The sequence below is a fragment of the Ceratina calcarata genome, unplaced genomic scaffold, assembly GCF_001652005.2.
Source record: "Ceratina calcarata isolate Rehan_Ccalc_2016 unplaced genomic scaffold, ASM165200v1 scaffold59, whole genome shotgun sequence".
Classification (NCBI taxonomy): Eukaryota; Metazoa; Arthropoda; class Insecta; order Hymenoptera; family Apidae; genus Ceratina; species Ceratina calcarata.
The window spans coordinates 520,613-533,458 of record NW_017177130.1 but is presented as its reverse complement, the minus strand read 5'-3'; the positions used below and the strand labels follow the sequence as shown (position 1 = coordinate 533,458).

Sequence of the window (12,846 nt, the reverse complement as noted above, 5' to 3'; positions counted from 1 at the left end):
TACTAAAAGAGAATAAATACAATAATTTATTTAAAATCCTTTCTGCCAGACTTATTTTCGTTTATAAAACATGTCTCTAGAAAAATCTCAATATTTCCACAGGCTCTAATGGAGGCTAATTTTAGAGCGGAAAAATTCCGTGTACCAATTAAAATCGGACTCAGATCGATTAAAAATATACTCGCAATAAAATAATCAAAAAGACATTTTAAATAACTGCAGCTATTCGAATGATCGACCTTGAAGTATGTCTTTTTAATGAGCCCTCGTGGCGCTTTCTATGTGGCCGTACAGAACGGGCGATACCTAAATGAACGGCAAAAGTGTCAATTTTAATTGACTTCGGGAAAGACTGAAGTGGGAGCCGCTTGGCAGCGTAACAACGTTTCAGCGATCGATCCTTAATTACCTGGAGTTTAATTAAGCTCTTACTTGAAACAGAAATGTCCAAACTTCCCGGAGGATTTGCGGGCCGAACAATGTGCCAAGTACAACGGGAGGAGCTACAAGGGCGAGAGCTACGATTGGGTTCCGTTCTTGGACGGTAAGCAAAAGCTGCTCCAAATCCTCTACTCGACAACTTGCCGTCGAAACGCGATGTTCTAATTACCTTGGTACATACGAACTGTCCTCAAATCAGCTACGTTTACACAGTAATAACGTCTTCTACCACAGGATGTTCAAAGAAAACCATTCGATATTTATACATATGGTACATGAGATATACTAAACTGGCAATAAGTAAAAATAGATTTGAAACTGAATTTTTAACAATGGAATTTATGAAATCTCTTCTATAAACATTGAAAACTTAGTGATAAAACAAACATTATTAGATTGAGATAAAAGTAAATAAGAATGCATTTATTTTATTTCTTATGTTGACGTTAGAAATATATTATCTTGTATATAATCTTTATATAATCTTTTGTAATATATTAATTTGTATTAGTACACAAGAACATTTCTATCTGATTAAATTTTTGACCAATGCTTATTAGTATTGTCTAACACAGGATAAGTCGCGGGATAACAAAACGATACACGATTCGTGATATTTTAGATTTTCTTATAATTATAATTACTGTTGGCCAGCTCCAAATTCCTGCGTGCTGAATTGCCGTGCGGTCGGCGAGCGTTTTTACGCAACGCTTGAACCGGCAGTAATAGACGGCACACCCTGCGACGCTCCGAATCTTCGTGGATATAATACCGGAATTTCTATAGAACGCACAGACCGATGGCTCTGTGTCGCCGGACAATGCAAGGTACGATTAATTGAATCGGACATAAATCCCCGTGCGTATCGACGCGGCGGAAATTAATCGCGGTTCCTCCTCGATACGATCGACTAAATTGGCCCGCGATTCTTTTTTCTGCCCTCTGCTTTTTCTTTCAATTACGACGCGGCTAACTAGTTAACCGTGTCCGTTTTGTTTCGCCTCGCTCGTTCCCCCCTCTCTATCTTTCTCTTTCCTTCTCGCCTGCCATTGTTCCGCGTTATTTCATCCCTTTGTTCGACCGTACGATATCGTCGCGCTTCGATTTCCCAACTTTTTCAGTTCGACGATCCTATTGGCGACCGGACACGGACGAAAATGTGGAAGTTCGCAGGCTCGTGCAAGTCAATCCACTTTCGAATGTTTGCCTTTTTTTTTAGCCCGTAGGTTGCGACGGTGTGGTAGGTTCTGGCGTCACGACGGACGCTTGTGGCGTCTGCGGTGGTCAGGGTAAAGGTTGTAGACTGTACGAGGGGATTTTTATGGAACCAATGCTGCCGCGGGGTCATCAACCCGTGACCACCATCCCGAAAGGAGCTATGTCTCTCAACATTTCCGAGCTGAAATTCAGCAGCAATTTCTTAGGTATTTGCGTTTCTTCACTATCTCCAAATCTGAAATTATGATTGATGAGTTCAGTTCATTGGCCACTCCAGATCCTTGCTATGACACGATTTCGTCGGCTGGGAGATTGTTTCAATTGCAGACTTTCGAATTTCTTTTCTCCTTTTATTGCCGAGCCTCGGACTATTTTCCCGTACAATGAAATAAATATTAGGAAAAGGTGCCCACGAACTGTAACGTTCTCTATCGAGTTGTTGCCTTTACCAACGCTCGGCCGAACGTTACGTTCTTCAGCGCTTAGCTGAATTATTACGTTTTGCCTCCCAGCCAACGATTTATTAAATTGTTCCCGCGAGTGAGTGGCTAACGAGGCGAACAGACTCAAAAGCAGGACAACACCTTTACATGACTTCGAAACTAACTTTTTTCGACGACCGTTTCCCAACGAACACAATCGGACGGGCGGCAGCTCTGAGAGACAGCAACGGTAGTTACATCCTGAACGGGCCGTCGGCTTACAGTCCAAGCGGCACTTATAAAGCGGCTGGCACTACATTAACATACCAGAGGGGTGATAGAAACCGTATGGAGTGTATCTTGGCGACCGGGCCGCTGAACGATTCTTTGCATTTAGAGGTACGCCCACAAAGACGTCTCTGATATCGCGACCGTTCGAATTTATTGGATCTCAGACCATTTTTTGCGCCGTCGAGGGCCGTCGCTCCCGATCGTATTATACATTAAGTACGATCTCTTGCGTACCAATTGTGTGTTTTAAATCTTCAGATTCTGACGCAGGAAATGAACCCCGGAGTGCTTTACAAATATATGATGCCGTTGAAGGAGGCACCCAGCGGCAGGCCGTTAATAGCACCGCCACTTTTGGCAACAGGTAACACGTTTTTAAAGGCTCTCCGACACTGGATCTCTTCGAATATTTTCGCATTCTTCCCACTTTGTACAATGTATGGTCTCGTATTATATTCTCTCTTTCTACTATTGTTTTGTTTCCATTAATTCTTGTATTATATTCTTACTTTCTACTTTAACCCTTGTATGATGTTAATTTTTTAAAAAAGTACAAATGGAATAATAATAATAATAATAATAATAATAATAATAATAATAATAATAATAATATTCTTCTGTCAGGATCCATCGATCGTGGAAATGAAATTCCTGATTCGGATGCCCGTGTCGCACTAACAATCCCCGCGAGCAGGATGTAAATATTCGAGTTTCTCATTAAGAATTAAAAAAAAAGGAGCCGGCATTCTTCATCTGTATTTTTAGATCCACTAATAAAGTCGATTTGTCATCGACGGTTCACGATCGAGATCGGACGTGGGCCCGTGACAGAGGTCGAAAAGAAGAAATGAAGCATTCGCCAACAACGGTAATGGCTGGTGATCAGCCGAAGTCGAAGAGCAAGAAGAAGAAACGATTACGATTCTCCTGGAAAATGTTTGGTCTGACTCCTTGCTCCAAAGACTGCGGTGGAGGTATAATTTCTCTATCTATTGCTTCATTATTTTACTACGAAATTTACGTCATTATCTGAGTTGCTTCGGTCTAATCGGAAGTCTGAAAGTTGTGTTTTAGATGAATATTTACTAGATCATTTAAACATTGAGTCATGTATCCAACTTTTGATATTATCTATTGTCTTATACATTAAATGTAGCATTTATAATTTCTGCACATTCAATTCTCTTATAATTGCATAAAATCCGCAGTCTACTAGTAATAATTATTGAATAATAAAGAATGATTGAATCGCCGAGAAGAATTATTAGTCAATTTTCGTTCTTCAGGTGTTCAAACGGCGATTTTAAAATGCGTTCGCGAAACGAATCAGATGATAGTAAACGAGAAACGTTGTCGCAACGTGGGAAGACCGCAGCAACCGGCTTCGTTGCGTTGCAACGTCAACCCTTGCCCTCCTAGGTAAAATAAATTCCCTGTGGTAAATCGGTTCCTATGTGCACATTGGAATCCGCAATTATCGTTTCAGATGGAGAGCCGAACCGTGGGGCGAGTGCTCGGTTACCTGCGGAACCGGCACGAGGATACGGACGCTGGAATGCGTGCAGGAGTTGAACGCGAACTTAACGATGCGAGTGGCCGCCGGTGCGTGTACGCAACTACCGGGCTTAAAAACCATGGAAAGCTGTACGAAACCGAGTTGCACAAACGGCCCGGAATTAAGGCACATGCACTCGCACCACGACACGCCCAGATGGGACGCCGGCGCCTGGTCCCCGGTAACGTTACTTCTTTCCCAGTAGCAGACAGCGTATTCGCGGCTGTCCTTTCACTTAGGAAATCGATTCGAGGCTAACAAGTTATTATCATTAAGCGAAATGGATGTCGACTCCCGCGGGTGAATGACGCATGCTGTTTGTGGGATTTCGTGATTTCAGTGCTCGGCGACGTGCGGAACGGGGGTCCAAAACCGAACAGTGACCTGCATTACATCGGGAAAGGCTTGTCCCGCGTCCGACAAACCAGAATCTCAGAAAATTTGCGAATCCGTACCTTGTACGGGTATCAGTCCGGAACAGCGAGCACCTTGGCTCTACTCAGAATGGTCATCTAAGGTGAAGTAGATTATACAAACGCAAACAGAATAAACGAGATGTGTCATCGCACGAATCATTGAATGTGTGCAACGTTTTGTCTTTTGCTCAGTGCTCGAGCGAATGCGGGAAAGGGGTGGAAACGAGGCAAGTGGCTTGCGCCGACGGCAGCGAGCTGTTCTGCAATCCCAAAGACAGACCGGAAACGGAGAGGCAGTGTTTCGGAAGGGAAACGAGCTGCGATAACGCGAAATGGTTCACCGGCCCTTGGACATTCGTTAGTAACTGATAACCAAAAACAGAATATCTCTCGTATCGCTCGTCGTCGAGCCGGTCGCTAATGAGTAAAACGACGCTAGATGTACATAGTACAAGAATCGACCGTGGTATCGTCTCGAATGAACATGCCGGACGAATATGGTTTCAGTGTTCCGTGTCCTGCGGGCCGGGTGTTCAATATCGAGAGGTCATTTGCATCGCAAGGACAGAGAACGAATTTGTCGTGTTACCGGAGAGCAATTGCAACGACTCGAGGCCGGCGAACGAACAACCGTGTAGAACGAGTCCGTGCACACCGACATGGTTTACCTCGGAGTGGTCGAAGGTAAATCGGCAGCTGAACCGAGGCCGAACCGGGCGGCAACGCGTGTAAATTTACGATCTAGCCGGGCCGACCTTACTTTTTCTCATTCTCGATATGTAAGTACCGATATAAATAGCAAGTTTGGTTTCAGTGCTCGGTGACGTGCGGCACCGGTTTACAAACCAGACTGGTTCGCTGCGTCCACCAGGGTGTCACCGATTCGAATTGCGAGGAAGCCGCGAGGCCGAGCGACCAACGACAATGCGATCTGGTCCCGTGTAAAAAAGACCATACACCTTCGTCGAGCAAACCACCGAAGAGTAAGTCAGATTATATGATTAATCCTTAACAGTATTTCTATCGAAAGTGTCGAAAGACCTTTTGAAATTTTCACTTGAAATTATTATCATTAAGTTAATCGTTCTTCCGCAATTTTCATCATTTAATTTTCGACTTTTGTTAAATGAATTAAGTAAATTTAACAACTGTTATAGGAAAATTTACAAAATTAATTTATACAAACGCATAAGAGAGTTTACCATTAATATACGGTTTGTATAAATTTAATTAAATTTGAATGATATTAGTAAGAAGTTAATGATAATAATCTTAAGCGGAATGTCTTTTAACGCCTTCGGTAAAAACAGTGATAATTGTACTCTAAATAAATAATTCTAAATAATTAATTCCTAATTATACTTTAAATAAATTGACGAATTTGGGAAAATTTCAGAAGCTTTGGAAGCATCGCCAGAGTGTGTCGATACGCAAGACTGCGCGTTGGTCGTAAAGGCCGGGTTGTGCCGGATAAAATACTACAAATATACGTGTTGCCGGTGCCGCGAATTCAATTGATATGGTTTCAGGTAGGAACCATTCGTAGCTACATGTATATTATATATAGTATACATATATATAAAAATTCGAACAGGTTTGTTCCTCGATACGAGGACCTTGACGAACGATAAGATTATTAGAATGAGACGACCGCATTACATATGTGTAACTTTATTTAACGCGATAATCAGTCATGTTCGCACATAGCTTTATTTCTTTTACGAGCTCTTACGCGATAAATAGTAGAACGACGATTATTTAATTCTCTTAAAAACGTTAAGCATAGCTGAATCGACAACTCGGGGTAAAAAAGAAACCGTAGGGTTCTGTTAAGGAGAGGACATCGTTTACACGAAACAGCATGATATGTCTGTCTGTGTTCCAGAGAATCGTATCGTGTGGCATGTGTGCACGCGTGTTACCTTTATAGATAACCTGTGTACGAACGGTCGTAGGGGCATAATTTCGTCAGTGCGTCGAATTTTACAGCGGATTATCATTGTTACGCTTCTAAATAAGTAACGACCGCGATTTCCATGCGCGAGATCTGCACGGCCTTGTGCCGGCAGTTAGATAGGTAAACCTGCGAGCTTTTGCTTGGACGACGGCGGCGTGCCGTCGGCGCGAAACAGAATAAAACGAGCTTCGGAGCGAGTTCTGTTCGGCTGTCTAGTACCGCCGCGGAAAAGGCGAGCAAAACGTGTCGAGCGATACGGTTGCATGTATGTACAGCTCGGTAGGTATTACTTCGATAGGTATAGGTTGTATTAGTTGAGAAACATTATTTATCCCGTCCGTAGGCCTGTACCGGGCTACGATTGATACGAGCCGCGGGTGATTTCCGTTATCGAGCGATTTAATTAACATATCGGGCCCGGCGCGACGCCGTGCCGAGTCTGATTTACGAGGCTGACTTGTTAACAAATTCATCCACGACGAGGGCAACCCCGAACCGGAAAACCTTGTATCCCTTCAGAGTTTCGTTCCTTTCTTGTTGTTCCGAGGAACAGGATCGATCGTTAGAAAAATACTCCGTGCATGTGCATCGGACTCGATAATCCCAAGAATATCGACGCGTCCGTCTATCCGTCGGTAGCTACGTATATGACGTCATAGCTACATACTCCAACAGCACTCAATTTTGCAGCAATGTTGCAAAAATATTGTATATAATATAATAATGCAAGATCGCAATATTTCAAACAATGTTGCTGCAGGATTGCCACAAATGAATTTCTGAAAGTACAGATGGTATTTCTATAATTCCTTTACGTTATAATTGTGATTACGATTATGATCTTCTTTATGATTAATTATATTATATATTCCCAATAATATCGATATAACAATTACATAAAAATCGTGTGAGACATTACTATAATGTTGCACTGCAACGTATAAATGCACTGTTGTTGGAATGTTGTAGCAATATTATACGACAATTGCAATGTAACAATGTTGAAGATACGTTGTTGCAATATTGAGTGCTGTTGGAGTACGTTCATATGTTGTCAACAGATCTGCCTATTCTGAAATATGCGAAAGTACCTAGTTGTAGCACAATAATAATTACAGTAATGATAACGACTCAAATGTACGCTTGTTTGTGTAGGTAGTATAGTAAGTCGCTGTATGTACACGGTATACTTAGAAACGAATTTAATTCTCGACGTCCTAACGAAAAGTAGCAAATAGGTCTTTCACGTTAAACGTTTAAGATGCTATGATCAATCGATGCTGAGCAAATCGCATGTACAGAGGCCTGGCATACGGACGTCGATTAAGTTTAAATAGATGTCATCTTCCAAGGATTGACAGACAGCAGACCTCGCGAAAACTGCGTCGGCAATCAATTCTCGGTGTTAATTAAATTCCGGCTCGCCTTCTCGACGCCGACGAGAACTCTGTGTATAAACACCGTAAAATACATACATATTTTGAACCGCTTTGTGTCCCTCAAAAAGCTGTTCTAATTTCTGTTGCGATCGCAATTCGTTTCAATAAACTTTCCGTTTCTTCTTGTATCGTTTCTTTAATTTACACCGGCTCGATTACGTCAGGTAAGTATGAGTTGCTGGAATTACTTTTAAGTGAGGCATGACACTTCTCAGAATTTTTTCTTTCTTCTCTGCTCAATTCCTATTCTGCTACCTTTTCTTCCTTGTCTACTAGATTATCGCGCGCATGTTCTAGTTACATATTATCAATTTAATTAAACGATTGGAGGACGCGGTTTGCATTATTAAATGTCTACAGTGTCTAAACGTTCAATGTATCTACAAAATACACATTTTTTCGTATAAGTCTATAATTGGTGCTCGTGGCTATGACGCGGATGATTAGCGTACATATTTTGAGAAAGAAACTTCTTCGCATATACGTACAGTCGAAACGGAAAAATAACGCATTCCAAAATGGAACAACTTTGTTAATGTCGGATACGAAACATACTTTTTTGTGAAATTCAAGACTTCATTTGTAGACTGCGCGTATAAATAAATATATATGTTTATGCAAATTCCTATTTTAATAAATAAAATTAAAGGAACAGAATATTATAAATTGTATTTTGCTTTAGATATTTTGTATTAATTTACATATTTCTGTATACTGTGTCTCTCCATAAATGTGTGTGTGTATCTTCCCATAAATATGCATGAACATCTAGTCTAAACATGTGTAAAAATTTTTATTGGTCGTACTCGTGAAGAAAGAAGTAAAGAGTCATTTTTTAATTTATTTATTAAGATCTCTAATAAAACTTCGAAATATCCCATTTGTCGGTTTAATCGTAAGTAAGTTGTGCAATTGCACAAAGTTTCATAAAAATCGGTGGAAGTATAAAAAAATTAGGCACATCGAAACAAGTAAAATTTCGTCAATTTATCCGTTTCGACTGTATGTTACTTATTATATTGTACGTATGAGTAAGTGCGGTGAGTAGCATAGCAAAAGAACAGAAAGAGAGTAGAGATGGAGTACAGTAAAAGCGTTTTTATCTAATTTAAAGAGATACATAAGATGTATATGTACATTTCTCCGTGTATGTACATATACATTTGCACGATCATTAGGATGTTTCTCTTTCTATGGATGAATAAAATCAATGTCAAAATCGGGGATGGATAAGAGTCCTATACGTTATTCTACTCATTTATCAAATAAAAAAATTGATATGTATCTATTAAGTATATATATTTTTATACGATTTCACTAGCCGCATGTATTTACATTTAATACATTTCGATCCATTAAAATAGAGGGTAGAAATAGTTTGTTTCTCTTCTGAAATTGAAATACTTTTAAATCTATCTTTAGTCATTAGTTTGTGAATAGAAGGTTGCATATTCTATTATTACATATGCTTCGAGACATGATTATAATGTCCGACGGCAAATGTGACCTCGTCAAAGACTGTGATACAATCGTAGTCTCTTGCAGGAGTGAATACAACGAAAAATAATTAAATGATTGTTATCGGTGTTAGGGGCTGTCGCAAGTCGAACGACAGCTCCTTAATGTCAATATGTATTTTGTGGTGTACGAAGACTGTCCATAAAAAAAGGAGTTTTCATAAATCTCTTTCCAGAATTATTGAAGATAACAATACCAAATGTTATCTTACATTTACTACCTGTTGGAATGTTTCTATGGCCAGTTTTGTGAAAACTTCTTCCCTTCTAAGTTTTCATTGTACTTCCGAGAAGATAGGGTATATAGACTGATCGTGAAGGATCGACGTTCCGCAGCGTACGTGAATATTACGTGTTTAAACGTGGATGTAATTTTAGATATTGTTTTCAATAATCGGATGTGTGTATGTATATCGAACACCTGACTTTGCTCAAAAGAGACTGAAAATACGAAATAATGAGATACTAGAATCGAGCTTACATACGAGGGAGACATTGAATCAGATTAAAGTTTGTATCAGATATTTAGTAAGACTATGTTTCACGTAATTGTGATTAAAATTTTGAGTGTCGTTGATGTATCGGCGAAAGAAAAGTTGAGTGTTTGCTCAATAAAAATAATACATACGACCATGAAAAACTGGAAAGAATGGTTTATCTATGGGACAATTGGGGGACATTGTTCACATTCATTCTCGTATTAAAGATAAAAGTTTATTAAGGTACAACATATAAATATATAATATATATAAAACAAATTACAAAAAAAGATATACGCATATAAAGATATATTAAAAGATGCTACGAAAGATACTAATGCGAACTGTTTACGATATTTATTTGCTTTTTCATTTTAAAGCAACATACATATAGAAACGTACGGAGCATTAGTGAAAACGAATTAATGTGCGGATTAGTCGATTCCGTTGTTCAAGGATACACCTTTTCCGGTCCACTGTTCTTTCAATTCCACTTTTAGTCCTAGGTCTCTCAGAGCCGCTTTCACGTCACTCTCGATCTTAGAACCGTGTAGTTTAAGGGCTCTCGCCAAGACATCCTCTACACCATGAGCAATAAACTCTGAGCATTCCATCTTATTTCTAACAGACATATTTCGTATGGCCCAAGCAGCTTGTTTCAAAACACTCAAGCTTTTAGGGTAAGCCTTCATTGCGTCAATGATTACAAGCGGCGCTCCGCAATCGTAAAACACGCCAGCGTTCGAGGAGCATCTCAGTGTTAATGCGGATATGCATGCAAGTCCAGCAGTCACTACACACTCAGATTCCTATCGTGTGATCAATGAACGTTTGAATACCAATTCTTCTTAAATACTCGTACGCAACGTTTTAAATAGTTCACAGCGGACATGTTTCACAAAAAGCAATATCGGATAAATGCTAACTTACTCTAAGTCTACTTATCGCGGAGACGATTATAGGCCCACAGCCGGAAGTTATGATGTCCGATTTTACATTGTCATTTCCAGCGAGAGCTTTCAATAACTTTAGAGATTGCCAGTTCAATTTCTCCGAATCCGGGTATTCGATCATTACGTCTACGACGAACTTCAACCCACCGGCATCTTCTACCTCCTGACAAAACTCGTTCCTCACGATCAACGCAGCTAAAGTTATCATCAAATCGCCCACGACCCCTTTGTCTTTTCTATACCCTGTATGCAATGGACTGCATGAATTAAGGTTTCATCTTTAAAATATTTTTTAAACAACGAATCGTTATTTACTTGGCATTAAACCGGTGAGAACGTTGAGTGCCCCTTTTGCAATTACACTCGCATGCTCATGAGCTTTCCCATATTCGTGCCTGATATCATCATCTAACACCAAGGCTCGGATCACAGCGCAAGCATCTCTTATTTCAGGTCCTGATGCATTGTCCCTGACCAATATTTTCTTCAATTTGTTAAATATATCTGCATTAAAAATACCCTGTCTATTGAGCTCGTGTTTTATACAACATTCCCTTATCCACCTCAAAAGACACTGTAACGTTGGAATGTCCGGACAACTGTCTAGAATTCTAACAATTTGGATAATGTATAAATATATATCTTCTGTAATATTGCGTATTGGAGGTAGTCAGAACTAATAATAAGTCCTTACTCTATTTGCAAGGCAATTCCCTCATCATCCAGTAAATCCGGATTACCATTCATCAATGAACTAATAGTTCTCAGTGCCGCCTTTATTATTGTGGTATTATTGATACAAGCTTTCATTAATTTGATCAAAGTTTTATATGCCCCCTTTTTTCCTGCATACACTCTGCGTGAAATATCCTTGTCTAGTTGTTTTGTTAATTTGTCTAAGACGTGATGAATGCTTCCATAATTCTTTTCTTCTAAGGCAATGTTAATTTGATTCAAACAAGATGTAATTAATTCATTGTCATCGTTCAGAATTAAATCCTTAATAATGTTACTCAAGTCTACACCCTATAAAAATAGAATTGATAAAAACAACCATGGCACAATGTGTACTTATGTAACGTGTTCTAAATTCCAGTATTCTTGTGTAAGATAATAGCGTCTAATGAGTGAAGTAAATTTTCTATTACAATAATAATAATGTTTGTAAGTGCCTAGTGACATGAAAACAATAAGAGTTTGATATTATTATTACAAAACCACATCCTTATAATGAAAGACTTTACAATAACAATACGATTGATATTCATTTAAATTGACACTTAAAAAATTTTTTTGTCATTACAACATTATTTAAAATTTTCAAGTCACTTTTATAATGACACATAACTGTCACAGTTGATATTCGCAATGTTTAATTAACAATTTTCGACAAATGTTTGTGTTATAAAAACAGAAGTAAATAAATGGAAATACCTGTGCTTCGAATTGTTTTACCGCGTCTCCGATGGCTTCCTCGGGAGTCATCGAGAATTGTTCCATATTCTCGTTAACGACTTCATCATAGGTTTCTTGACTAATCACGCGAACCATGGCAATGTTGTACTTTTGTTCACCGTGTCCCGAATCTCTATATTAGGAAATGAATGCTGTCTTGGAGGATGCGAGAGACGGTGTACGGTGTACCGGGTGTACGTACTCGGTTCACGCGCGATGGCAAAAAGGTAAATGTCAATCTCTGTCGCGTCGCGGATCGCGCGGTCTTCTCCTAGTTCTCCTAGCGAGAAGAAGAAGGAGTTGAAGGAGTTGGAGCAGAATTGGAGTCTGTGACTGGTGAGGTGAGGACGCATCTATAGGAATGAGCGGCTGTCTCTGGCAGCGGTAGTTTCCCTCTAGTGGCGACAAGTAAATTCGAACAAGTAGGTGCCTCGTCTTGATAAATGTAATCAACGATCAATCGCAGCGCCCTCAGCTGCATCGCCTGGCCTAACCGTGTCCGTGCGTGTTTGTACGTGTTGCGATTAAGAGAAACAATTCTTTGTCATTTACTCTTCTGTCTTTCGAAGTTTTTCCGTCGTTCCGCCGATAGCCGAAGCTGAATACTTGGAGGATCCGATGCGCGGAAGTATGTAGGTAGTGTTTCTGATATTCATTCGCCGAAAGACTATCTGTATTTGTCAAGCCTCGCGTTCCTGCATCC

At 39.8% G+C, this 12,846-nt stretch overlaps 3 protein-coding genes across 7 annotated transcripts in view; 2 read left to right on the top strand and 1 right to left on the bottom strand.

Moving 5' to 3' along the window:
- Positions 1-7,865, top strand: part of LOC108629873 (thrombospondin type-1 domain-containing protein 4) — a 47,578-nt gene extending 39,713 nt beyond the window's left edge. For 2 of the 3 annotated variants that reach the window (XM_026817619.1, XM_026817621.1), the window contains 13 exons: positions 1,096-1,268; positions 1,661-1,865; positions 2,314-2,480; positions 2,631-2,736; positions 2,997-3,069; positions 3,138-3,346; positions 3,659-3,791; positions 3,859-4,108; positions 4,268-4,444; positions 4,536-4,700; positions 4,851-5,027; positions 5,158-5,326; positions 5,740-7,865. In XM_026817619.1, the coding sequence (XP_026673420.1) occupies positions 1,096-1,268; positions 1,661-1,865; positions 2,314-2,480; positions 2,631-2,736; positions 2,997-3,069; positions 3,138-3,346; positions 3,659-3,791; positions 3,859-4,108; positions 4,268-4,444; positions 4,536-4,700; positions 4,851-5,027; positions 5,158-5,326; positions 5,740-5,861 (2,126 nt within the window). In that variant the 3' untranslated portion in view covers positions 5,862-7,865. The remainder of the gene's footprint in view (positions 1-1,095; positions 1,269-1,660; positions 1,866-2,313; positions 2,481-2,630; positions 2,737-2,996; positions 3,070-3,137; positions 3,347-3,658; positions 3,792-3,858; positions 4,109-4,267; positions 4,445-4,535; positions 4,701-4,850; positions 5,028-5,157; positions 5,327-5,739) is intronic. The other variant, XM_026817620.1, reaches the window with a different exon arrangement.
- A 2,212-nt stretch (positions 7,866-10,077) lies between these two features.
- On the bottom strand, positions 10,078-12,495 carry LOC108629862 (armadillo repeat-containing protein 6 homolog). Its single transcript, XM_018032774.2, has 5 exons — positions 12,123-12,495; positions 11,383-11,714; positions 11,004-11,299; positions 10,666-10,931; positions 10,078-10,544 (listed from the first exon to the last, which is right to left on the bottom strand). The coding sequence occupies exons 1-5, from the start codon at positions 12,237-12,239 to the stop codon at positions 10,170-10,172; spliced, it is 1,386 nt and encodes a 461-aa protein (XP_017888263.1). The 5' UTR covers positions 12,240-12,495; the 3' UTR covers positions 10,078-10,169.
- A 114-nt stretch (positions 12,496-12,609) lies between these two features.
- Positions 12,610-12,846, top strand: part of Pi3K21B (phosphatidylinositol 3-kinase regulatory subunit alpha) — a 32,715-nt gene continuing 32,478 nt past the window's right edge. Inside the window, exon 1 of one of the 3 annotated variants that reach the window (XM_026817632.1) lies at positions 12,610-12,771. The gene's annotated coding sequence lies outside the window, so the exon portion shown is untranslated. Of the gene's footprint in view, positions 12,780-12,846 lie in introns of all 3 variants that reach the window. The other 2 variants (XM_018032795.2, XM_026817633.1) reach the window with 2 other exon arrangements.

Bases quoted from the DNA above. Each gene is read 5' to 3' on its own strand.
- LOC108629862 (XM_018032774.2), bottom strand. From the start codon at position 12,239: ATGGTTCGCGTGATTAGTCAAGAAACCTATGATGAAGTCGTTAACGAG. The intron at 11,300-11,382 runs GTAAGGACTTAT...CCAAATTGTTAG, and splicing joins GGAATTGCCTTGCAAATAGA to AATTCTAGACAGTTGTCCGG. The intron at 10,545-10,665 runs GTAAGTTAGCAT...ATCACACGATAG, and splicing joins CCGCGATAAGTAGACTTAGA to GAATCTGAGTGTGTAGTGAC.